Source organism: Alternaria atra (genome assembly GCF_907166805.1).
Source record: "Alternaria atra isolate CS162 genome assembly, contig: 21, whole genome shotgun sequence".
Classification (NCBI taxonomy): Eukaryota; Fungi; Ascomycota; class Dothideomycetes; order Pleosporales; family Pleosporaceae; genus Alternaria; species Alternaria atra.
The window spans coordinates 5,078,449-5,101,710 of record NW_025091319.1 but is presented as its reverse complement, the minus strand read 5'-3'; the positions used below and the strand labels follow the sequence as shown (position 1 = coordinate 5,101,710).

At 50.2% G+C, this 23,262-nt stretch overlaps 11 protein-coding genes across 11 annotated transcripts; 6 read left to right on the top strand and 5 right to left on the bottom strand.

Annotated features, from left to right (window-relative positions):
• Positions 1–320: 320 nt before the first annotated feature.
• Positions 321–2,725, bottom strand: ALTATR162_LOCUS2156 (uncharacterized protein; the record flags this gene model as incomplete). The annotated part of the gene is made up of 9 exons (XM_043309758.1): positions 321–511; positions 560–1,031; positions 1,083–1,185; positions 1,231–1,513; positions 1,563–1,632; positions 1,691–1,735; positions 1,800–1,970; positions 2,018–2,388; positions 2,437–2,725. The coding sequence occupies 9 exons, from the start codon at positions 2,723–2,725 to the stop codon at positions 321–323; spliced, it is 1,995 nt and encodes a 664-aa protein (XP_043165693.1).
• A 720-nt stretch (positions 2,726–3,445) lies between these two features.
• ALTATR162_LOCUS2155 (uncharacterized protein) lies at positions 3,446–5,771 on the top strand (the record flags this gene model as incomplete). The annotated part of the gene is made up of 3 exons (XM_043309757.1): positions 3,446–3,964; positions 4,017–5,250; positions 5,302–5,771. The coding sequence occupies 3 exons, from the start codon at positions 3,446–3,448 to the stop codon at positions 5,769–5,771; spliced, it is 2,223 nt and encodes a 740-aa protein (XP_043165692.1).
• Positions 5,772–6,372: 601 nt separating this feature from the next.
• Positions 6,373–7,701, top strand: ALTATR162_LOCUS2154 (uncharacterized protein; the record flags this gene model as incomplete). Its single annotated transcript, XM_043309756.1, has 1 exon — positions 6,373–7,701. One exon carries the CDS (start codon positions 6,373–6,375, stop codon positions 7,699–7,701), a length of 1,329 nt encoding a protein of 442 aa, XP_043165691.1.
• A 1,779-nt stretch (positions 7,702–9,480) lies between these two features.
• ALTATR162_LOCUS2153 (uncharacterized protein) lies at positions 9,481–10,249 on the top strand (the record flags this gene model as incomplete). The annotated part of the gene is made up of 4 exons (XM_043309755.1): positions 9,481–9,558; positions 9,606–9,687; positions 9,737–9,901; positions 9,957–10,249. 4 exons carry the CDS (start codon positions 9,481–9,483, stop codon positions 10,247–10,249), a joined length of 618 nt encoding a protein of 205 aa, XP_043165690.1.
• Positions 10,250–10,647: 398 nt separating this feature from the next.
• On the top strand, positions 10,648–13,290 carry ALTATR162_LOCUS2152 (uncharacterized protein; the record flags this gene model as incomplete). Its single annotated transcript, XM_043309754.1, has 1 exon — positions 10,648–13,290. The coding sequence occupies one exon, from the start codon at positions 10,648–10,650 to the stop codon at positions 13,288–13,290; it is 2,643 nt and encodes an 880-aa protein (XP_043165689.1).
• Positions 13,291–13,683: 393 nt separating this feature from the next.
• ALTATR162_LOCUS2151 (uncharacterized protein) lies at positions 13,684–14,161 on the bottom strand (the record flags this gene model as incomplete). Its single annotated transcript, XM_043309753.1, has 2 exons — positions 13,684–13,889; positions 14,050–14,161. 2 exons carry the CDS (start codon positions 14,159–14,161, stop codon positions 13,684–13,686), a joined length of 318 nt encoding a protein of 105 aa, XP_043165688.1.
• A 981-nt stretch (positions 14,162–15,142) lies between these two features.
• Positions 15,143–15,586, bottom strand: ALTATR162_LOCUS2150 (uncharacterized protein; the record flags this gene model as incomplete). Its single annotated transcript, XM_043309752.1, has 1 exon — positions 15,143–15,586. The coding sequence occupies one exon, from the start codon at positions 15,584–15,586 to the stop codon at positions 15,143–15,145; it is 444 nt and encodes a 147-aa protein (XP_043165687.1).
• A 741-nt stretch (positions 15,587–16,327) lies between these two features.
• On the bottom strand, positions 16,328–17,347 carry ALTATR162_LOCUS2149 (uncharacterized protein; the record flags this gene model as incomplete). The annotated part of the gene is made up of 3 exons (XM_043309751.1): positions 16,328–16,661; positions 16,715–17,221; positions 17,277–17,347. The coding sequence occupies 3 exons, from the start codon at positions 17,345–17,347 to the stop codon at positions 16,328–16,330; spliced, it is 912 nt and encodes a 303-aa protein (XP_043165686.1).
• Positions 17,348–18,133: 786 nt separating this feature from the next.
• Positions 18,134–19,102, top strand: ALTATR162_LOCUS2148 (uncharacterized protein; the record flags this gene model as incomplete). The annotated part of the gene is made up of 1 exon (XM_043309750.1): positions 18,134–19,102. The coding sequence occupies one exon, from the start codon at positions 18,134–18,136 to the stop codon at positions 19,100–19,102; it is 969 nt and encodes a 322-aa protein (XP_043165685.1).
• A 412-nt stretch (positions 19,103–19,514) lies between these two features.
• ALTATR162_LOCUS2147 (uncharacterized protein) lies at positions 19,515–20,141 on the bottom strand (the record flags this gene model as incomplete). The annotated part of the gene is made up of 1 exon (XM_043309749.1): positions 19,515–20,141. The coding sequence occupies one exon, from the start codon at positions 20,139–20,141 to the stop codon at positions 19,515–19,517; it is 627 nt and encodes a 208-aa protein (XP_043165684.1).
• A 472-nt stretch (positions 20,142–20,613) lies between these two features.
• ALTATR162_LOCUS2146 (uncharacterized protein) lies at positions 20,614–23,255 on the top strand (the record flags this gene model as incomplete). Its single annotated transcript, XM_043309748.1, has 3 exons — positions 20,614–20,775; positions 21,177–22,177; positions 22,229–23,255. 3 exons carry the CDS (start codon positions 20,614–20,616, stop codon positions 23,253–23,255), a joined length of 2,190 nt encoding a protein of 729 aa, XP_043165683.1.
• Positions 23,256–23,262: the final 7 nt, after the last annotated feature.

The window sequence follows — 23,262 nt, the reverse complement described above, 5'->3', positions numbered from 1 at the left end:
GTCTTCAGCTGCTCGAATCAACACCAGGCTGAAGGCACCTGTAAAATAGGCGCAGCCTAATGTGTGGCTTCTGCAACACTACTGTGGTAGGGTACATGCTGAGTCGGCTGGGGCCAAAAAAGGCACTGCAGGTGGTTGCGAAAGCCTCCACACAACCCCCTACGATCTTGACATAGCCTCGCGCTTATATTAAAGAAATGATTTGTCCTCAACAAATCGACATGGCATATTTTGTGACAATGAGGCAATGCAATCAAATGCTACGACGTAACCGTTTATGATGACGTTGTCAATGTATGGTACGAGGGAATCATGACTGTCTAGTACAGTACTGGGATTGTCGTTAGCTCCGTTTGTTTCCACCACAGAGTCGCCCACAGTTTATCCCACTCCAATCTCAGCACCAACTTCAAATCAGCCTTGAAGTACGTTGACTTTCCAAGCCCCTGGCGCACACGCTCCAATTGAATCTTACTCAAGTCAATGTCAATCTCGCCTGCGTTTCGAAGTTCTTTCACATGTCAGTTGTAGAAACCTTTTAGCCGGCATTACTACTCACCATCAGTGGCATCTTCAAGACGTGTCGGCCGGTGTTCCTCGTTGCTCAAATATTGCCAGATTGTCAACGTCATTGTATCCTGTCGCTGCTTCAAGAGTCGGATGTGAACCGTTTTCGACCGCTCCGTTGATTCGTTGAACAGGATTAGGTCGCCTTTGTTTAGCAACCACGTGAGTTGCCCTTTAGCGAAAGCATTTCCGCCGTGTTTAATGAAGTCATCTTGCTTCCCATGATGAGCTGAGGTATAGCTTTCGTCTAAGCATATTCCGTAGCTGTGCCGACAGGATGTAGTCCGCTTCAAGCTTCTCATGCCATGCTTCTCGATACCACAAACCACGGCACCTCGAACAACTGCCGTCCAAGATTTCTGAGGCCTCCAGTATTGCATCACCATCCTCTCTTGTAGCAACATCTCGTTGATCTGAGCTTGGAGGTACTCCGACTCGCCATATCCTCCTACCAGAAACAGATTCTTCCAAGGTTAGTGTATTGTACGATGACCATGAAAGACGAAGCTTCTTACTTTCGGACGATTCCGACGCTGCTCTCGAATCCGTTTAACGTGAACATTGATCAAATGCACGATTCTCTCAATTGATGCGTCAAAGAATGATTCCATCTCATGCCTGAACAGGTCACTATAGTTCAATGAAAATGAGCGTCGTATTCACCTTTTGATAGTAAGAAGACCCTGATTCACACGACCTGGGACACTATGATTCTCCAACGGAGCCGGAAGCTCTAGTTGACAGTCTGAAGACCTCACTGTGAACTGCTTCTTTTTCAAATCGAAGTCTTTCATGAGTGATCTCATCGCTGGAGTTTCCGAGGCGTGATTTGCGACTTTGTCAACGTCAAAAGTAGGGTCGAGCTTTCGATAGCAGTCATCGGTAAGTATGCCTCGTAGCCACCTCTTGAACTCAAGGTTGATGAATATTGAACCGCATTTATCGCCTGTGACAAATTAACCAGGCTTTGTTTTCTTGGAAGAGGATGCGCTTACCGGTCGGCATTCCAATCTGCTCCAACTCAAGCGCTGGCTCCAACTGCTTGACCTGGTATGATACCACATCCTATAGATCATGATTAGTTGGCTTTTATTGAAAATAGTTGGCTTGTTGGCGAACTTACTACTGTACCACCACCAGCATCGCAGAGTATGAAGTATTGGCCCACCTATATATCTTTAGTCCCGTAGGGGTGAATTTACTCAAAGTCATCTTTAGTGTTTTGGAAATACCTGCAGTATGTTTTGCGCGAGCTCGTCGCGATAATGGCGTGCAGTGTAGACTGCAGCAGCCTCCGGTTCTGTGATGAACATGACATCCTGCAATCTTGGGAAGCTAGCTCGATTGAACCCGGCTTTCGTCAGTGCTCGAAAAGTTGAGTTCATCGCCATGTAGGACCAGTCCTTGGGAACGTCAGCTCATACCGCATGTCATGTTTGGTACCGCGTACAGTAGGTATAGTAACCACAAGATCTGTGGCAGTATGTTTTCTCGCGATTGGTCCGAATTTATCGACTTCAACTTCTAGATGTTGAAATACTTTCTCCAGATAGTCGGTGACAATCTCCTCCGGGCTTTTATGTGAATAAGCGGGTACATCGTCGTGACTGCGTACAGTCTTCAACATCTCGTCGATGTTGAGATTGGCCATTCCATCTAGAACCTGGAGCGTCATATCTAATTCACCCAAGGTACTTTGTAGACCAAGCTCAAGTTTGGTATGCACCATGGAGATGGACTCAGCACTCAAATCACCACCCCACTCGTAGTCGGGACGTGAATACGAAATGACACTCGGAACTTTGTCGTCCACTGTCGCACCTTCTCTTGATCAGCAAAGCTCTATTCACGGGAATGAAAATGGCTTACCCCATTCTACCATGACGTCTATCTTTTCGAGCGAGCAGCTTGACCCAGATGGAGTTGCATAAGCCACACCTAAACTGGGTATCAGTCCACCGACGATGAGCAGCGACAATCCAAGTAGCATACCAGTGTATGTGGTGCCGTAGTCTAAGCCGATTACTAGTCGCGTTTCTTGCACGACTTCATTGAGCCTTTCTTCCAGTTTGTTTCTGGTGGAGCTATACTCGTCGTCTGCGTGAGAGAATACATAGGAGGCGTTCTCGGAGTGATACATTGGTTCTCTGTCATCCATCTCGAAGTCCTGCCAAGGACGGTGTGATGCTTGAAGTTTTCGTCGTTGAGCCTACTTGGAGGATACTTCATTCAGCTTCATTATAGTTTGATTACGCCGATTATTGTGCACCTGAGTCGCGAATAGCCTTGGGCTAATGCACCTGTGGGGTTATGGGACGAATGAAGCATATTGGCGGGTGCGTAAGCCATGTGTGAATGCGAGGCTAGGTTGCCTAGCGTAGTCACCTCGAAGCAGGTCGTGCAGTCAACGACTCTGCGTTGAGACCTGGATATTTGACCCCATGCATACGCCGGAAATGGATAAATTAAGCGTATGGCGTAGCGAATAACTTCAGATCCGGCTGGCCTTAGCCAATGAGCTCGCGATTCGTGTTCGCGATGTGCGCAGAGGCGCAAGGCTGATTCCCAGCCTTGTTGCATGTGTTGATGTGGCGCTAGCAGCAACATTGGAGCCGCCGGGTAGAATTCCAGCTCCAAGCAAGCCAAGACGAGTATGCGTTGTGCTGCCTACCGAAAGCCGCCAGTGTAGCTTGAGAGCGAGAGCCTTGACACATCGTATTTGAAGTTATCTTTCGATCCTGGAATCTGCATGACCATGTTTCTATTCTTTCTCAGAGAGACAGCTGAAGTGATCGGACACATGTGATAGCGATAGACCTAAGGCTGGCGCATCCATATTCAGCAACCTTTTTTCCACGTGTTTAGATCGGAGATGAGCATGAATATACTCAAGGCCCTCCGAAGCGGAGGAGCTCGAAGTCCAGAGACAGACACACCTTCCACTCCTGATTTCCTATCAGGCCAACAGCAGCAATCCGATACAGCAATGTCAGGTCCTAAAAAAGCCAGACTAGGTTTTCTGGGAACTATTGGATACAGCCAAAACCCCGAGATACGACGAAGACATAAGAGGCAGAAGGAGCCAAAGAACACACCAAGCCATCACTACCCTTACAGCGCATCCACGGAACCTCAACCGATGTCATCGAAGGATGTCTCACATGGTCAATATCACCACGCTCCGTCACAAGCTCCTCAGCCGCCTCTCGCCCGTGATCCAACAATCGACCCCAACGAGTCAAACAGTGCTCGCCCTCTACCAACGCCAATATATGCGTCTAATATGGAACGTTCACCGCTCCACATGAACCATACTGCGACAATCGAGAAATCACGCTCCTTTGACACATATAATTCTCATACAAAAGCGGGCTTACCCAACACCCACACAGAATATGTAAATCACACACGACCACATAACAGGATCAAGACTGACCAGTAATTCACAGTTCTCAGCCAACAACCGAGGTAGACCCCAAAGTCAGGAACTTGTATCAAGGGCTGGGTATAAATTTCCGATATTGCAGTCACAATCTCGAGAGACGCTGGAAGAGGCGGTTACAAGGTTTCCAGATCGAAATTGTGAGCTTTCTAGTTCTTTCAATGAAGAACACATTTCACTGAATCAACATGGGGTGCAGGTAGCTTCCGTGGGAGGCCTGCAAACAGAAATACAGAGGCTAAACAATGAGCTGCGAGCTAGCAACACCAAAGCAGAGGATCGGAGGAAAGAGGCCAGCGATAAACACCAACAAATGATCAAAGCTCAAACAATGCTGGGCGAACAGAACGCAAAACATATGCAAGAAGAGAGCTACTGGAAGAGCGAGATGGAGAAATTGAAGCACCAACACAAGAGTGAGATGGACGAGGAGACGCAGAGACTGCTTAATGAAAACGAGCGAATTAAGGTATATTACGAAGAACAATTACGTACAGTTCATCAGCAAGAGAAAAGGCGATACGAACAAACGATCAGCAGTCTTAAACAGCAGCTGACTGAGGAACACTGGAAATGGGATACCCACGTGCGAGGATTGAAGGACACTCACGAAGCTCGCATAAAAGAGCTACAAGGGGGGTTCGATCAACAAATGAAGGATGAATACGACCAGCATGTTCAGCAGATGCTGCAAGAAAAGGAAAGATATGAAGAGATGATGAATAAGCACTATTCGGATGCTGCTCGAACGAAGCTCGAGGCGGAGCAGGAAAAACTGAGATTGCGTGAACAAGTACAAATTGAGCAGGAAAGGCTTCAAGAAGAACAGGGACGGCGTGAGAAAGAGCTCAAACGGCAGGAAATTCGTTTGACCCAGAAGCACACAGATGAGATATTCCAGCTTCGTACCGTCACCGAGGAGCTGAAACAAGGTCTCTTCCATAGGAAGCACTTCAAGGGTTTGAGAGATCGTGATCTTGCCAATCAATTTCTTAGTATCGTAGGTCAAGTACAAGACTTCGCGAACGTGGAATGGGATAGTCGCCTTGCCTTAAACTGGCCTTTCAGCGAGCACCAGTTACTCGACCTCCATCGCGAAAATACGAGAAAACTTAAGAAGCAGATCATCCAGAACACTTTGTGGGTGCTGCTTTATGATCACATCTTCGCAAGCCCATTCAGGATCCTAGGTTTAGAAGGAAGGGATCTTGATCGCGACTGGATAGACATCCATAAGCCCTGTAAGTCTTGAACCATTCCAATTATATGCCATTAGACTAACAGGTCGCAAGACACTTCCAGCTCTGAATGGCCTGAGATATCAGAAGATGTCGAAAAGAGACGGTACGAGACGGCAAAGTCATTCTTAGCCGTTATGGAGTCGTCCACGTGGCCCTCGGGAGATAATCTGCGGCTCAAGACCGGCTATAACAAATCCATATCCGACTTGCTCGACGCTCTACATGGTGCTTTAGAAAACGTAGCTACTATTGGAGACAGGCATGCTAAGACGCTCGAAGGTCTCGTGAGACTTTGTGCAAGGATGTGGATGGAGTTTTGCTCGCAGCCTTATAGACTGATTGTGAGCCTACCCGCCGGGAGTGGAGATTTGCTATCAGATCGCAGGACGAAAGAGCGCGCTCCCACGTTAGTCCTTAGCCCGGAGCTCAGGCGGTATGGGAATTCCCAAGGCGAGCACCTTGCAAGTGGAGAGGTCATTCCGGACTGCCAAGCTGCGAAAACATCGTATCCTATCCGATGATTGAAATAGCAAATTATGTTCGCACCAGCCTCACAGAACCAATGAACACGTGAACCCTTGCAAATGACTGTAACCGCTTGTGGAATCATGTCGCTCAACGCAGCTTTGAAGCGAACGGCTCATATGCCAAAATCGTACCCCTTGTGTGATTGGACGCCCATGCTGAGAACCAAGAACCGTGTCGCGAGAGGCTGAGGGAGGCAGACTTCCCACAGCGCCTTGCTGGGGATGTCATCGGGGCGGCTGAGTGACGAAGCACCGCATGAGCATCGACTTTATGCACCTGCAACATCTTCAAGGATCGAGCCGAAAGTGGTGTGCTAGTCTCCAAAGGCTGGGATCAGTGGGCTGCAAGCGTGAATTCTTAGGCTACAACAGCCTTCTTGCTAAAGCCCTTGGCATGCACATGCAGCCACCGAAGACTGCGGAATAGCATGTATCCGTCGATAAGCCGCGCCCATATTGAGACAGCCTCGCTCCCTTTTCCTGTCGAACGGCCAACTCGCTTCCCTAATTTCTCTCCTTAGATTTTCATTACAAATGAAAGTCTTGCATTTACCTCTGCAACCTGAAACCGTACCTTTATTCATTAAACAGAGCCATGCGCATTTTAAAGAAGACAAAAAGCCTTTGGCAAGTAGGAAGAACGTCTAATTCAGAAGTCCCAGCGCCACTGCCACCACTCAATACAGTAGACGCTCCTCCATTACCTTCAATCGAGCAGCATACTCATCGTCAATTTCTTCAAAGAACGCCGGAGCCGGCTCAACTCGTGACGGCTGAGAACATACGTGAGCTGAGGGAGAGAATCAGGTACCGATACAGTCTCGACGTCGAGATCTTGAAGCAGAGGAATGTCAAGAAGTACATGCGCGGAAATCTAGAAGAGAATATGAGAAAGTCTGTGGCTGCGCTAGCAGACATACAGAAGATGGTGGAAGGCTGGGACCGTCGAGAGTTCTTCGCCACTGAACTGGAATACAGGAAGTTCCAGGATATCAGACAGCGGCTTTTGACGGGGACCAAAATAGACTGGGAAAAGAACAAGCCGTGGGATCTTGCGGTCAGTAACATGGTTCCTCTCCGAGCACCATACGAGATGAGCAATCGGACAGATCCGATAGCACAGCGGCCGGGCCCTTCGTCGTTCGGGGTTCGCCAGGCTGTTAGAGAACGTCCAGAAGATGTGCCATTTGCGCGACAAAGCCAGATGCAGAATCATAGATCCAGCCGAGAGCCCGTGCAGAATCCTCCACGGCAGACCCAGCATTTTGCGAATACCCCACAACAGATACAGCATAGCATGGATTCCCTACGACAAGAACATGATGGCACACAAGCTTCGAGACAAGTTCCATATTTTGCAAACCCTACGCCTCAGATGCGGCATGCGGCAGATTCCGTAAGGCAGAGCCAATTTGTCGAAGGCCTCTTGCAGCAGAATGTGTATGCTCTGGCATCTCCACAACAAAGCGAGATCTCTCTACACTCTTCACATAGAAGTGAACTTGGTGTGAGATCTCCTCCGCCGAGCGAACTAGCTCCAGGATCTCCTCCGCCGATCAGATACGCCGCATACACTCCGTCCGATGCTCATGGGGCACAGAGGTCACAGTCTTTCATGCCGAACACACAGCCCGCGGCACCATACGGCGATCTTCCACATCCACAGCAGGGTGGAACTGCGGTAGCCACGCATAGGCAGACTGGAGTGTTGCGTCCGTCTCGACAAAGGGATGTACGGAAGGTCTCCGCTCCAACACCACAGATCAAATTGACCGCACCTACGCCGCCCGTGGGCCGAAGAGTTTTATCGGATCCGTCGCATGTTGATAACACCAAGTATCGACCGATACGTATGGATAGCCCTATTCCAAAGGGGCGGGTCGAAGGTCCTCCGTCATCTCAACACAGTTCCCCCGGGTATTGACAGAGTGCGACCTGATGCTTGCTTGCCCGAACGTCCTCTCTGGAAGCTTTGTTGAGCTAGGATCGGTATCAACTCCTTCCGAAAGGCGCCTTTATCTCCTATTGCTCGCCTGAAGTCACGTATAAGTTTGGTGCCGTTCGAATGTTCGGCGCATCGTGTCAATAAAAGGACTACAGCGCCTTTGGTTCAGACCATTGACTGACTGGGGGTCCGCGGTTGTCATTGAATTTGTGTCGGCGCGTCGTATCTTGTGGATGAGGCATAGTGATTATGTATAAGGTAGATTTAAAATCTGTTGCTGTGTTACAGCATTGCTAAGCGATACATGTGCCCCGAACGTGCTGGCTGACGATATGTAAGGACGTCTGCTATGTTCACAGCATTCTGATTGCGTGTGGAGATGGTGTCTGTGCGCTTGCAACGTCATCGGCCTTTAGTCTTGCCGGCATAACCTCTTGGTTTTCCATCATGTACTCCAACATCTATTTTGTTCTCTTTATTTTAAGGAATATATACAGCAACGATTTGTCTGGTCTGTATCGCGTGAGTCTGGTGTTATGTTTACGTTAGCCCTGGTAGTCACACATAACAGTTCGATGACGTACACTTTTAACGCCTTGTGTGCCTCTTTACCTGGATAGGTGCTGTCTACTCGTGCTACGATTCGCAGGCTGCCTTGAAGGCCCGATCTCTTCATGTCGAAAACTTGTGCTGTTCAAACACTGAGTACTCACCATCATGTGCATAGAATCGGAAACGATTCAACATGCGGTGGTCATTATAATCTATGTTCAGTTGTGCTGAAACAAGTTGGTAGTATATGAGAGTAGTTGCGACTCATTCATTTGTTCCGGAGAACTGATCGATGTATTACTGCTCAATGTCGGCACTTCCGAACCGACTTTGCGAGACCTTTTACGCAACTACTACCGTCAATCGCTGTTTCGAAGGTGGCAGATTCTGAATTTGCTTCAGACTTGTGAGTTCTAGAGGGTATTGTGGCGATGCACAGGCTGACCAGCGAGCTTTACACTGTCAACAGAATAACGGGATCGATCTCATTTTGGCCATCGTTCGCAAGTGGATCATGTTAGGTATAAGACTCTAGACTATTAAGTCGCCTTGTGGTCAGCTAGGTACGTGTACCTGAGCTTTGATCGGAGGCGTCCCTGCAAACGACTCTCTGAAGAACGTGAGGGATTGATAGTATGATGAGCGAAAAGACGGTATGACGCATCGCTAATGGCGGACACCATCGCCTGGCTTGAATTCAGGGCATATCAGCTGTTTGTCTTCGACATCTACAAATGCCATCTATCCTAAGAAGCAGCTTTCGAAAGCGTTTCACAACGGTATCCTTGGATACCGTCAGTCTGCCGTATGAACACCCAAGTCTGCGGCAATCATCTACCCTACATAGTAAAGAGTAAGAATTCGATTCGCCCTAGTCAGCTGTCTCACCATTAGACCTCTTACCGCTCTATTACCTCAAGACATCGCAGAATGTGGCACCTTTACTTGTTCGTCAGTATCTCTTAGACATGTACCTCTGGCGCTAGCTACCTATATGAATCAGTAATTGGTCTCTCACCTCTGTCTTTTCTACCTCGCCTTCAAGGCTCGGACACAAACTCTGGACTTGATTCTCGACCGACAACCGACGTAGACTAATTACAGTGATCGGCTTGTACCCACTCAACTCTTACAACACTTGCTGTATCTTCCAAAAAAATCACCAGAGGCAACCCTACGCCCGTTCCTATAAGCTCCGCCGACGCCATGAATGTTGGTGAGCTGGTACGCCAGACGTCTGCGATGAACATTACAGAACACCCATGGCTGGAGAGCACCGAGAAGGTATGTGATTCGTTCGTTGAATTGTTCATGTTGGCTAATATATTCAGCTCGACAAGGTCCTAACTCTCAAAGAGGTTTGCCTCGGCAACTGTCGTCTTCTTTACGGCAGCGAGAGGTTTAAATTCTATGGTTAAAACCCTCCCATCGATTCTCGACAATAGAACTGACACAAGGCTAGACGTCGTTATATGCGAGGATGAAGACACAAAAAGCTTCGCTGCTATCTTGACATGCAACCAAGATGGCCAGACGAAGCTGCTGCGCACCGAATTGAGTGTATGTCCTGTCGTGGCTGTTCGTACCCTGGTAGATGGTCTTCAAAAGGATACAGCCAAACTGTTTCGTACGCTCTTTGCCATATGCAACATCTCCGATGTTTTGCTAACTCAACAATGTAGTCAAGTACGCCGTGGGTTCTCAGATTCGAGGCCAGCAAGGATTTACCAATATAGAAACTGGCAAGTTCGAGTTGTGGGATGCTGCACAAGAGAAGCGTATTCGTGGTCCCAACGATGATACGCAGGGCCTTATTCGTAGCTGGAGCGATGGACCGGGTGCTGATGGTCGGCCTCTGCCGGGTCCCCGCGGTGATGGTTATCATGGTCGGAACAACAAGCACATGAGGCCAGTCGAACGTCCGGAGAAGCCCATGATTGAGACGGACATCATTGATCTCGACTACTACGACTAGTAGGATATGAAGAGCTAGGGGACTACCTAGATACGAGAGATATGGGAGAATGAGAGCCTAGGCTAGCATCCGATTAGACATCATGATGGAACTTTTAGTATGCTGAAGTATTAAAGTGGATACACCTCTATCTAGTCCTTGTCGACATCATGGTGAGCTTGAGGATCTTTTAGGGCGTGTTACAGTACTTCTAGTACAGATATTTTGATGTATTGGGGGCCGATGCTCGTATCAGATGATTTGAAGATATTCGCAGAGACCTCGGGCGGACGACGCGTGTGCACGTGAAGTGGAGTTTGACTGGGTCCAAGCGCCCGCGTCATGACGTACCACGACTCCCGCAGTACATTGCCATCCACTTTGCTCACGGCTATGTTGCTTGAACCTGTCTTCACATCATGAACAGTCCCTCCAAACGCCGGAAGAAGAATGACGGCTCGGGGAAGCCGGTACGCAGCTTGGACTACTTCTTCGCAAAGCAAACAGCTAAAGCGACACCCAAAGATGCGCCGACGAACACAGGCCCCAGCGAACCGCCTGTGGACCAAGACGATATAGGGATGACTGATGAAGAACTCGCGCGCAAACTCCAGGCGCAATGGGATAAGGAGGACCAACAACAGGGGTCAACTCAGGAGCCGGCGGAGCCGGTGAACTCGAATGAGCTGTACGAGGAGCCCGAAAAGGTCACTGTAAACACGGCGCAAGACACAGAAGAATGGGATGGAATCTCGGAGCTGCCAACACGTGAAGTTACTGTAGGGAATACGAAGCCTGCAGAACCTACCCAGAAGAAGAATACGCTATCCCTCCAATCGACCGCCTCGGAAGAAGACATGATAACAGCAAACATACCCTTCGATGAAAGCCCTCTCGAATATGAACCCGCAAAATATATACCAGAGTTGCAAAAACATTGGGTGACCGACGGAGGGCATGCGACATACGCGTTATTGACACGATGTTTCATTCTGGTCAACAGCACAACAAGTCGCATCAAGATCGTTGACACTCTCGTCAACCTTATCCGGACAGTTATCGAAAGCGATCCTAGCAGCCTGCTTCCAGCCGTCTGGCTCGCGACGAACGCGATATCGCCCCCATACATCGATCTGGAGCTCGGATTGGGAGGCTCAGCAATTTCGAAAGCGCTTAAGAAGGTCTGTGGACTGGACAATGCAGGATTGAAAGTGCTGAACGCTAAATATGGGGATGCTGGAGATGTAGCTTTCGAGGCAAAGAAGAAGCAAAGCTTCACCCTGCGCAAACCGAAGCCTTTGACGATCAGGAGTGTCTTCGATTCGCTAGTCAAGATCGCAAATAGCAAGGGTCATGGCAGTGTGGAGAATAAGCAGAGAATCGTCGAAAGGCTAGTGCAGGATACGCGAGGTGCTGAAGAAAGTCGATACATCGTACGGACGCTCGTGCAGCATTTGCGGATTGGAGCTGTCAAGACTACGATGCTTATCGCTCTGTCCCGCGCGTTTATGCTGTCAAAGCCTCCAGGTGCTCAGTTTGAGGTCCGTGATCGAAAGGACATGGCGAAGCTAAAGAAAGAAGAGCTCGCGGAGATCTACAACAGGAATGAGGAGATCGTAAAGGCTTGTTTCGCTCGACGACCAAACTACAATGATCTTGTACCCGTACTACTGGAAATCGGTGTTTGCGACGAACTACTCGTGCGCTGTGGGCTGTCACTACATGTCCCTCTTAGACCCATGCTGGGCAGTATCACGCGCGACATGGGCGAGATGCTCACAAAACTGCAAGGACGAGACTTCGCCTGCGAGTATAAGTACGATGGACAAAGAGCACAAGTACATTGCGATGCTAAGGGCAAGGTTACGATCTTCTCACGACATCTGGAAGTGATGACTGACAAGTATCCGGATCTGGTAGCGCTGGTTCCCAAGATACGAGGCGAGGGCGTCTCAAGCTTCATCCTTGAAGGCGAAGTTGTGGCTGTTGATCGGGAGAGTGGAAACCTTAAAACCTTTCAAACACTTGCAAATCGTGCAAGAAAAGACGTCATTATCGGCGCCGTGACCATCGATGTCTGTCTGTTTGCATTCGACCTGATGTATCTGAACGGCGAGGAGCTGCTGAACCGGCCTTTTAGGGAACGGAGGTCTTTACTCAAAAGTCTGTTTGTTGAGATACCGCACCATTTCACTTGGGTCAAGAGTCTTGACGCCACATCTGCCGACGTAGAAGCAGTCCAAGCCTTCTTCCAAAGCGCCTTGGACATCAAATGCGAAGGCATAATGGTCAAGATTCTCGACAATCTCCCCAATCCCGACCTCCTCGCCGAAACCGACGAAGCCATCGAAAAGACGCCCTCCCTCCCACCAACGCCGAAGAAGAAAAAGCCCACAAAATCAAAAGCCAGATCAAAGTCCACTGATGGCGAAAAAGACGAACCAAAGACATCCGGTCGCCGCAAAGCCCTTCTCTCAACATACGAACCGGACAAACGTCTAGACAGCTGGCTTAAAGTGAAGAAGGACTACAGCACCACCTCCGAAACCCTCGACCTCATTCCCATCGCCGCCTTCAATGGCTCTGGTCGAAAAGCAGCATGGTGGTCGCCCATCCTCCTCGCCATCCGCAACGCAGATACCGGGCAACTGGAAGCAGTCACAAAATGCATGTCCGGTTTCACCGACGCCTTCTACAAAGCCAATCGCGCAAAGTACGATCCAGACGACCCTGATTGCACGAACGTGCTAGCCGGAAAACCGCATTACGTGGAGTATAATGGCGGAGCGGGGACGCCAGTTGTTTGGTTCGAACCGCAAGAGGTCTGGGAGGTAGCTTTCGCGGATCTCACGTTGAGTCCAACGTACACGGCTGCGATTGGGTTGGTTAGTGAGGAGCGAGGGCTGAGTACAAGGTTTCCGAGGTTCTTAAAGGTTAGAGAAGACAAAGGAATCGATGAGGCGACGGAGGCAGAGGAGTTGGCTAGTCTTTACCGGAAACAGGAGGCCAAGGCGCCCAAGAGAGATGATGCTGTCAAGGAGGTTGGCGACGAAGAGGACTAAAGGAAGGCATGGCACAGTAATTCTTGGATACCCTGGTGATAGCGTCACCTGCAACGATGAATGTTGTTACAAAGCACTCTCTGATTGAAAACACTCTCTAAGACTACCATCTTAATCGCCCTTTCATCCTGCAACAACTGATACTTCAGCCTGCGAAGCTTCAAAAACCTGATCTGCTTCCTTCAAAGAGACGGAGATAGGAAGACTGTGGTCCTCCTCCAACGTGGGGTATCTGCTCTGCAGCATCGCGGCTCAGCATTGTCGAGTGTGTTCCGCACATGCGACATGCCGGCTTGCTCTTCCTCCGCCGTATTATTGGCGCGACCTTGGAGCGGTCATCCGGCTTCGGCGGGAGGAGCGGCGGTGTGCATCACATCCACATCCTTTATGAGTTTAGAAACCGTGGACCTTGATGGTCTTGCCATCAAGGCCCAGGCCCTCCTTCTTGTCAGTCAAGAAGTCTTGAACATCCTTGCGCTGGTCTCCCTGCAACTGGATCACCTCTCCCATCTCGGTGTCTGCGACGACAGTGCCATTGCAGGCGAACTTCTTCTTGATGACTTTGAGAATCTTCTTCTGGTCGAACTTCTTAGGTAGGCCTTGGACCGTCGTTAGAGTCTTGCGACCATTGCGCTCTGTTGGGGGTTGACGTCAGCCTTGCGCGATTTCTTGAAACATGGGGAAAGAGGGGAAGGAATAGCGCGCCGATGTCGCGCAGAAGACGAGATCGGAAAACAGGAGATAAGAAGGTGTACATACGCTGGATACGAATATGGATGTAGTTTTGCTGAGTAGACTTTACTTCTCCTCCAGCATCATCAGCCTCCGCGAACGGATCGAAGGACTTGAGATTCTGGATGTCCGTGGTCATGAAATCGACTGGGGCGCTCTACGGGTGCTGAGAGAGTGTAGTAGGTCGGTCGTTCGTGGTATAGTGGGAAAGTGGAGAGTGGTCGTGTGTGAGGAAGGTCGCGAGTAGTAGAGTGGAGCGGTTGAGGGTATTAATCGGCGAAGGGAAGGGTGGCGAGGGGACCATCTATGGGGGAGCCTGCAGGCGGTCTAAGCCCCGCTGCCAAGCCTCAACTCCGGAACAGTCATTAGCGCTGCTGAGTGATCCACCGACCTCCCGGGCTGTCTGCATTCACCACTTCTCCGATTCTTTTGTTGACGTGGGCAATTCTCCTGATGCATATCACAGTCCCACGACTTGAGCACTGGTTAAAGGCATGACTGTCTTCGCGACTATGACGTCTCCTCGTATCATGTGTCACGATCTTATCACGCATGCCCATGCGCATTGTCACCCGTCTCAACAAAAGCGCATAGTGCACCAACAGGCTTGAGGCTTTATCGCTAGTCATGGCAAAGGAAGCTCATTTGTAACTCATGGATATCCCCGGAGCGACTCGCTGACCTGTCCAGAACATTCTACCAAGGCATGGAAAACCCAATTATTTTCACAAAGACACCGATGTCACCTCCCGTTATATTGGTACGCAGAAGATACACGAATAAGCAAGAAAACACGACCAACAAATTTGTTAAGAGGCTTTGACGTCCAAAAATCAACTCGATACTGTGCCACAGCTAGAGGATGCAGATCTACTGAATAATGACTCCATGCTGATTTCAACTACTCACGATAGTCTTCATCTATGCCAGATCTCAAAGGAAACCTCATACTTAATCTAGCTGAATTCTACATATTCGCTTCCGCGACACACATATCACTGCCTGTCCGCTTATTCTGCAGACCCTTCGGTGACCGTCCGTGATTTCCAGATTGCTATCGAGCAGTCAACAAGGCGAGTGTATTCGTTCGCCTGTCCAATGCCCCCTCTCACTGGCCGTGTTACTGTCCTGCGGTCATTTTAGTCATCCGTCGATCTGGCACGCCTCTCTTTTCCACCAAACTCATCGCTAGCTCGTTCCAAAACTCTGGCGGAAACCCTTTTCTGTGTGAATCTTCACCCTGCGCCTTCATCAAGTCTCCGGTAGCCTCATAAGTGTAGAAGTCCACCATCATCCTCCGAGCTCCACATGCGCCAGGAGTGCCAGCGTAGACGATCCATACGTGCTCGTTTGATGGAATTCTAGCACTCTCTACGGACTTCGCAAAGATAACGTTCAGAGCGGAGTTTGCAGCCTTAGTGTCTTTGACCGAGTGCGCAATGTTATGGAGTTTGCACAGGAGGGCGTACTCGTCGTGATCAGTGTCGGATGAGCCATTGGGTTTGCTTGGAAGGCGACCGGTATAAACGAGCTGGAAGTAAAGAGCAAAGGCACGGGGGTCCATTTCAGGCAGATGTAATACGTTTTTCTCCGGGCATTTGACAATGCAAGGGTCTTTCGCTTCCCGTAGCTCCGATGGCAGGACAAAAAGATGACGAGATATATCTATGACTCTTCCCGGTGAACAGGAACAATGAGTTCTCTTAGAGTAACGACAAAAAATATTAGTCGAAGCGGTTAAGCTGGACACCCCGGATCGAACGCAAGCTGACTTAGCGACCTGGTCGCGTTTGCGTATATGCACGAACAGCCAGCATATGAGAGACTGATGGCGTGCTATTATCAGGTTCGAAACGTCGATTGTGCATTGTTCTACATGCAGAAAGGTGCACGCGGGTCGGATGTCTATGCAGCGCGATGAGCTGTTGATATCCAGCGCACTTGGACTTCAGAAACGCGTGAACCTTGAGCGGACCTGATATGAGACAAAGTCTAGAGTATAACAAATCATGTAGTGTTGATATACCTCTGGCATCTACATGGCTCTCTATCAACGCTGAGATCGTTCCACTGAATCACTAAAGTGTACGACATGAGGGATCCTGGCGATATACGGCGCCGTGTCGTACGAAGAGTGATACCCAAATCAAATACCGTATAACCTCTGGCTACACTTTTACCATGTAACTCTTGCCTCCAGATCATGTTGCATTCCTTCTGCCCATTCTTCAAGAATGGGGTGAGCATGAATAACTTCCGCTCTATTTGTCTGGCTGTCTGCGGGTAGCTGTGCGCAAGACAGTGATTAAGTAAAGCTTCCCAAAAGTGAACCCATATCGACCTTCTTGTCGTCGCGTACCTTCCTTCTCTTACCATCAAGCCGAGACTTGTCTTCCTGGACACGCTTCATGGGTCGAACAGGTTGGTCTTTCAGCTCCCGGATGAACCATGCGGGCTCTCCAGCCAGCCCTGTTTTATTATGCTGAGTATATTGCATGGACAAGGACTGGTATGTCCTGTCGCCAGTAGGAACGTTTTTGGATATCTCCAGGGAGATATCATACAAACGTCGCATGTCGAATGCTCTCGAGGTATCAGAAGTTCCCCACACGCTATGCTGTAAGGTTTCGTCACGACCGCTGGTGTTACCCTGTTAGTAAAACGAGCCAACATCTCAGTATGAGTAACCCACTTTGGTGGAAAACGCAAGTGCCAATCTTCCCAACAATCTTCTGCCTTAGGAGGATCGTCTGAGCCAAAGATCCCAGCGAGATTTAAGCTAGGAAAAGAGGAAATGCTCTTTAAGACTGATCTTCGTGGGAGGGAATTGCAGCCGTCAACGACAAGTACTCGTAGTTCTTTGAAAGCACCACTTTCGCTAACACTCCGTCCCCAATTGCGTATCGTGTGGATGGACATTGTCCCATCCCAAAATGCAAGTGAGTCTCTCCCAACCTCCAGTGCGAGTACTGCAAGCGTATTGATCTTAGCAAGGGCAATAAGTTGATCGATCGTCAAGTTGAAGGTCTGGATGCAGAGGAAAGTCAACATGCCAAGGTCGAGTTTGACCAAGCGATCAATGACAGAGGGCAAGAGATTTTCGGATTCCCAGTCAAGCACACGGAATGTAGAGTGGCGATCAATGTCTTTTGGAAACGCTTTCCGAAAGAGGCTCCACGTACGAAAAGTCAGCGTGTCGCTGTATAAGTGGATTAGCCAGATCACGAAAACCCAAGTTGCGACCTTTGACCCACGTAGACTTGATACGGTCGTATAAGCGGCTGACATACGGCCATCCAAGCCATTGCAGAGTTTCAGGTTCCATATAGTCAATGTTCCAGATACAACAACGGAGGGCCATTGATTGCAGGGTATCGCATCCTGGAGTTGGGCGCCGGTGCTTCGATGGGTCCACTCTTCGACCCCAAGAATGGCTCGTCCATCCCGGTATCATTGAACGGACCGAAGTTGACGTCGTCTCCCTATAGACAAGGCCAGACGAAGGGTCAAAGCTCTCCATGCTTCTGACTGACTGATTGATGAAGTGAACACGATCAAACTGGCGGCTGAAGGGACGCGACGACCTGTAGAGGTGCAAAATATGTTGAGCTAAGCCGACAGCACAATGTTCAAGATGCTTCACATGATACAAGCATTTCGAAGCGTATGGTGATTGTCCGCAGTAGTCATATTGCGCATGTATGAATAACGTTGAAGAGTGATGATGCTCGACGCGTCGACTGCAGACCCATAATTGTTGTTAGTGCTTCCTGCTCATTGGTCGCTTCCCCCAAACCACACGCATTCACGCCACCCACGATCAAGTAAGGGCAATGGCGGGTTATCATGTGTTATGCTGTTTTTGGGATGACGCCCGGGCAAGTAACGCAAGTGGCAGTGCAATCACAGCAGAGTCAATGGCTTCTCAAGTAAAACTTTCTCTGGACGTTCGAATGCCCATTGAACATCGGCGCTCGAAACTCCGCACATCGGACAATGACTAAATCTCAGCACACAGCTTCAACATTCTCAATCAGAGCCTCGCGTTTGCTCAACGTTTGCATCGTCTACTCATCTCTAGATCTCTCGTGAATCTGTCCCGAGTACCATCATGGCATCATCACAAGCACCAAACACATTATCCGCCCACGTCGCTAAAGGCACCCCCATAATTCTGGACGGTGCACTAGCAACTTATCTGGAGACCTTGGGAGCAGACATAAGCGGCGCGTTATGGTCAGCATCAATTCTTCTGGACCAACCGTCCCTAATCAAACAAACGCATCTCGACTACTACCGCGCAGGCGCAAATGTCGCAATCACAGCATCCTATCAAGCCTCCGTTCCGGGACTAGTCAAGCATCTAAGCTTGAGTGAAGAGGAAGCCAAGAAAGTCGTGAAGAAAAGTGTGCAACTAGCGCAGCAAGCAAGAGATGAATATGTCACCGAAACAAATGAAGATGTTCGGAGTACATTGTTCATAGCGGGCAGTGTAGGCCCATACGGCGCTTTCCTCGCAGATGGCTCAGAATACCGAGGCGACTACTCCATCCCACAGGAAGAGATGAAGAACTTTCACCGCGGACGCATCCAAGCCCTTGTATCTGCCGGTGTCGACATTCTGGCTTGCGAGACCATACCGTCGAAAGGCGAAACCGAAGCCCTCCTAAACCTCCTTACCACAGAGTTCCCCAGCACAGAAGCTTGGTTTGGATTCACACTACGGGATAGCTCGCATATCAGCGATGGAACGCCTTTGTCCGAGATCGCAGCAATTTTCGATGATGTGGAACAGGTGGTTGCGCTGGGCTTCAATTGTGTACCAGACGATTTGGGGTTGGCTGCTTTGAAGACTTTAAAGCCATTGGTGAAGAGAGGAACTTTGCTTGTGTATCCCAACTCTGGTGAGCAGTGGAATGCTCAGGCGAGGAAGTGGGGAGGTAAGAGAACAGAAGGGTCTACATTGGCGGAAAAGACAAGGGAGTGGTCTGATACTGGGGCTGGTTTGATAGGAGGATGTTGCAGAACTACACCGGAGGATATTGGTGTTATGAAGAAGGCACTTGAGGGACGCCACTAGATTGCTGATAGGGGAAAGACGCTAGGAGTATTGTAGCAAAGAGCAAGGCTACTATATCGTAGAAGTGCGATTGAGATCTAAATGTATCGAAGGACTACTCCTTTCGTCGCATCGCCCTACTTGAGCGTGAAAGCGTTCGTGTATTTACCTCGGAATCCTTTACTGCGAGTATCCCGGGGATGTCTGCAGCGGTGCTGTAGAACTCTGTCAAGTTCAGTTGCCCCTCCGTCTCAGCTTTGTGGCCCTGCAGGCTGCCGTCTGCTTTCCAGGTACATCCTAAACGTTCCAGATCCATAGGCTGCATAGTGTAGGATCTGTTGTATGGTTCTGGGCTCATCTGGATTGCGGTGCTCCACGTGCACGCTGTCGGCATTTTTGGTTCGGTTGGTCACGTCTCAGTACTCCAAACCCCTCATCCATCAACATCCATGTCTTCTTGTCCGCCTGTTATACTTGCAGTCCGCTTCTGTAATTCCTCCAGTATCGCCTTCGCCCGATCCAGCACATCCTCTGTCCCAACTTGTCCCGAGCTCGCCCTTGCGTTTAGCACGCCCACGTCAAATTCCCCGTAGCCTCCGTTCTTGACTTCCTTCTCTGGGTCCACAACTTCGCTCTCATTTTTTTTGCCTTTCTGCCCTTGTCCTTGTCTCTGTGTCGCGGTGAACTTGGGATGGCTTTTTGGTATGACCTTGTACCGCTCCAGAGCGTTGATTTGCTTCACCAACTCTGATCGTATTACCTCGCAGGACGCTGAGACGAAAAGAGCGTTGATTCGGAAGGCTTCTTTGCGCGCGTCGAGAGTTCCAGGTGTACACTCCATGGCGTCATGTTGGAAGGGGATCGGGTCGTTGGTGAGCTGGCTAAGGGCGGTTGCAAAGTATTTGAGCAATTTAGGTATTTGGTGGTTGATTTCGTTGAGGGTATCGATGTGCTCAGCAGCGACTTCTCGATACGTTTTCGGTTCTTCAGATGTTTTCGCGGCGCCTGTCTGCTGCTGGTCCATCTCGGTTGCGGTTTGTGGATCGGCTTCGGTGGACATGGTCGGATGTTTGGAGGTTGCAGACAGTAGTAGTGATTAGAGTGGTGTATGAGTTGATTGATGTATGAGGCTATAGAGCCGATGTCTGCGACAAAATCAGATGTGCCGAAAATTAATGCGACAAATATCTGGCCTGTGTTTGGTATCTTGGAGTTGAAGTTGGGAAGCTCAGGGCCCGCCATGCATGCGCACCGCCATATTCTTGGCAGGCCGCGCGAGTCGAACCTCACCTCCGTCCTTCACTCCGCAACACGGCGTGTCTCGGTGACGTCCTGGGAAGCTTCAGACGCGACTCACCCATCTACACAGAGTCTTCACGCGTCAATATCTCACCACTACCACTTGCGACCGAGAAGCGACCATCAGAAGACGTTTCCGGCCCTTTATGCGCATTGCGACCTGTCTCCACCCAGCCTCGAGGTGAAGGAGCAGCCACCTGCCGACATAGAAGAGAAGGAACAACACCACAACCATGTCAGGGCCCCCTCAAGGGCCCGGGCCTGTAAGGCAAATGAGTGTAGGAAATGGACCTCCCAGCGCAGGTCTACCACCACACAACGCCATGCCTCCGCAAGGTGGTCCCCCGCCGCCAGGTGCCTCGGGGCCGCAATCCCAGCAGAACTTGAATCAAATTGTAGGTACAGCTCTCTTCCCTATTCAAACAGTATTTGCTATTGTCGCTGCTCCAAGGGCCTGTACAATTGCGGCAGGTAAGAGCGCATTGTTCGCGCGGGTTCTGGCCGTCGCGTTTTGTGAAAGAAAGCTGTGCTTGGTTTTATTCTCGACGTACACTCTCTTCTGGTTTCTACTCAATTCCGCTCTCAATCTGCGCGCATCTACCCGGTTCCAAATTTGCGCGCTTTACCCTGCTGGTAGCGTAACGACAGCCAAATATGAGCGGATCACTGTACGGCCAGTCCTATGCGGCCAATTCCAGTAGTCACAATATGGTACTGCGCACTCGGAGCTTCAATCGCTGCTTCGGATCTATGAATGACTGTACATCGAAGGGCGTTGTTGCTAACATTCATACAGGTGTTGGAATACCTCTCGAAAAAGGGTTATGTTCGCACCGAGGCGATGCTCCGCAAGGAGTCTGAGCCGCAAACCAACGGCCAACCTCTCACGGCGCAGAGCACCGAAGCAGGCGGTGCGAAATACACAAAAGCATTCGAGCTTCTACGCAAATACACCGAGGACAACCTAGACCTGTATAGACCAGAGTTGCGAAAGCTGCTGTGGCCTGTCTTCGTGTACTCATTCCTGGACTTGGTGCGCGACTTCTACACGAAAGATGCGGAAACCTTTTTTGCGACGTATCAGGGTCTCTTCGAGCGCGACCACGATGAAGACATCAAGACACTCCGCCAAGTGCGGCTACAAGCGCATTTGCAGGAGAGCCGCATAGCGAAGCTATATATCGATAACAAGTACCGGATTACGCTAACGACGATGCCGTTCTTTAACCTCATCCAATTCCTCGAATCCAAGCATTTTGATGGCGGTTCCACAATAATAGACGTGATCCGGGAACACCTGAACATAGTCACCGTCGACCGGACAGCCACCGCCGAGAAAAGTATCGCAGCAATCCTGGCGAGTGGACACGGCGAAGACGAGCTCCCAGCAGAAGACGAAGGTATTCCAGGACACGCCCCAGGTCATCCTCTGACTGCGCGCCACGATCCTGAAGCGGAGGCTGCTCGGATAAGGCTGCAGTTAGGTGCATACCCGCAAGAGGCAGACCTGCAGGAGGACGTCCGAGCAGCTCTACAAGACGAGGACGCTAAGAGTGCACCAAGGCCAGGACAACCAAGTCTGGTAGAGGAGTTTGAGCAACGCATAAAACAGGAGCCGACAGAAGACGGACCCTCGCGCGAATTTGTTCCTCTGCCTCCCTCCCTAGCGCGCGACGTCTCTATGGAGGTTCAGAAGATCATCGAGCACCGAGATCGCTACAAGATGGAAGGCAGAACAGGCGGCGTTGGTCCCGCTGTCAGCGTCACTATGTACACCTTCCACAACACATACGACAGGTGAGTTGACTAGCTGTGTCATTCCGAAAACTATGACTGATGTGGCAATAGCATTAACTGTATCGACTTCTCTGGCGACAACCAGCTTGTTGCTGCCGGTATGAACGAGTCCTACATCCGCGTCTGGTCCATGGACGGCAGTCCTCTCACCTCTCCGAACGACAACCCAGATGCTCAACCATCGTCTTCAAGACGGCTGGTCGGCCACTCAGGTCCTGTTACTGCAGTGGCCTTCTCACCCTCCACAGCAAATCCATATCCTTCTGGCCCACCCACAAACTCAGAATGCCTTCTCTCATGTTCGGAAGATAAGACCGTCCGACTCTGGTCGCTAGATACATACACTTGTCTTGTAGCGTATCGCGGACACGACAACCCCGTCTGGGATCTGCAATGGGGACCCTATGGACACTACTTCCTCACAGGCTCGAATGATCGCACCGCGCGTCTGTGGTCAACAGACCATATCGAACCTCTGCGCATCTATGTTGGCCACGACAACGACGTTGACTGCGTTACTTTCCACCCCAACAATCTTTATGTCTTCACTGGCTCTTGCGACCGCACGGTACGCATGTGGCACATCGCCGGTGGTAACTGTCTGCGCCTCTTTACAGGCCATACAGGCAATGTAACCGCCATAGCCTGTTCTCCTGACGGTAGGACTCTCGCATCCGCCGACGACGCAGGCAACATTATCCTGTGGACCCTCGAGACTGGGCGAAGGCGCAAGCGCATGCGTGGACATGGCAAGGGCGGTATTTGGTCGCTGTCATGGAGCGTGGAGTCGAGCGTCCTTGTCTCAGCCGGTGCGGACAAGACGGTCCGTGTCTGGGATGTGCTGCAGGAGACTAGCGAGAAGACTGCTGATGGTGTGGCTGCGAAGGCGGACGGCGCCATGACGACCAAGGGTGCGAGTGGTACCACAGTCACAGGAAAGAAAGCTAGCAAGGAGACGGGCGTGTCGGCTGATCAGATCAGTGTATTTCCGTCAAAAGACAGTCCTGTGTACAAGGTGCAATTCACCCGGATGAATTTGGTACTGGCTGGCGGTGCCTATCTACCAACGCGTCAGTAGCGTTTGG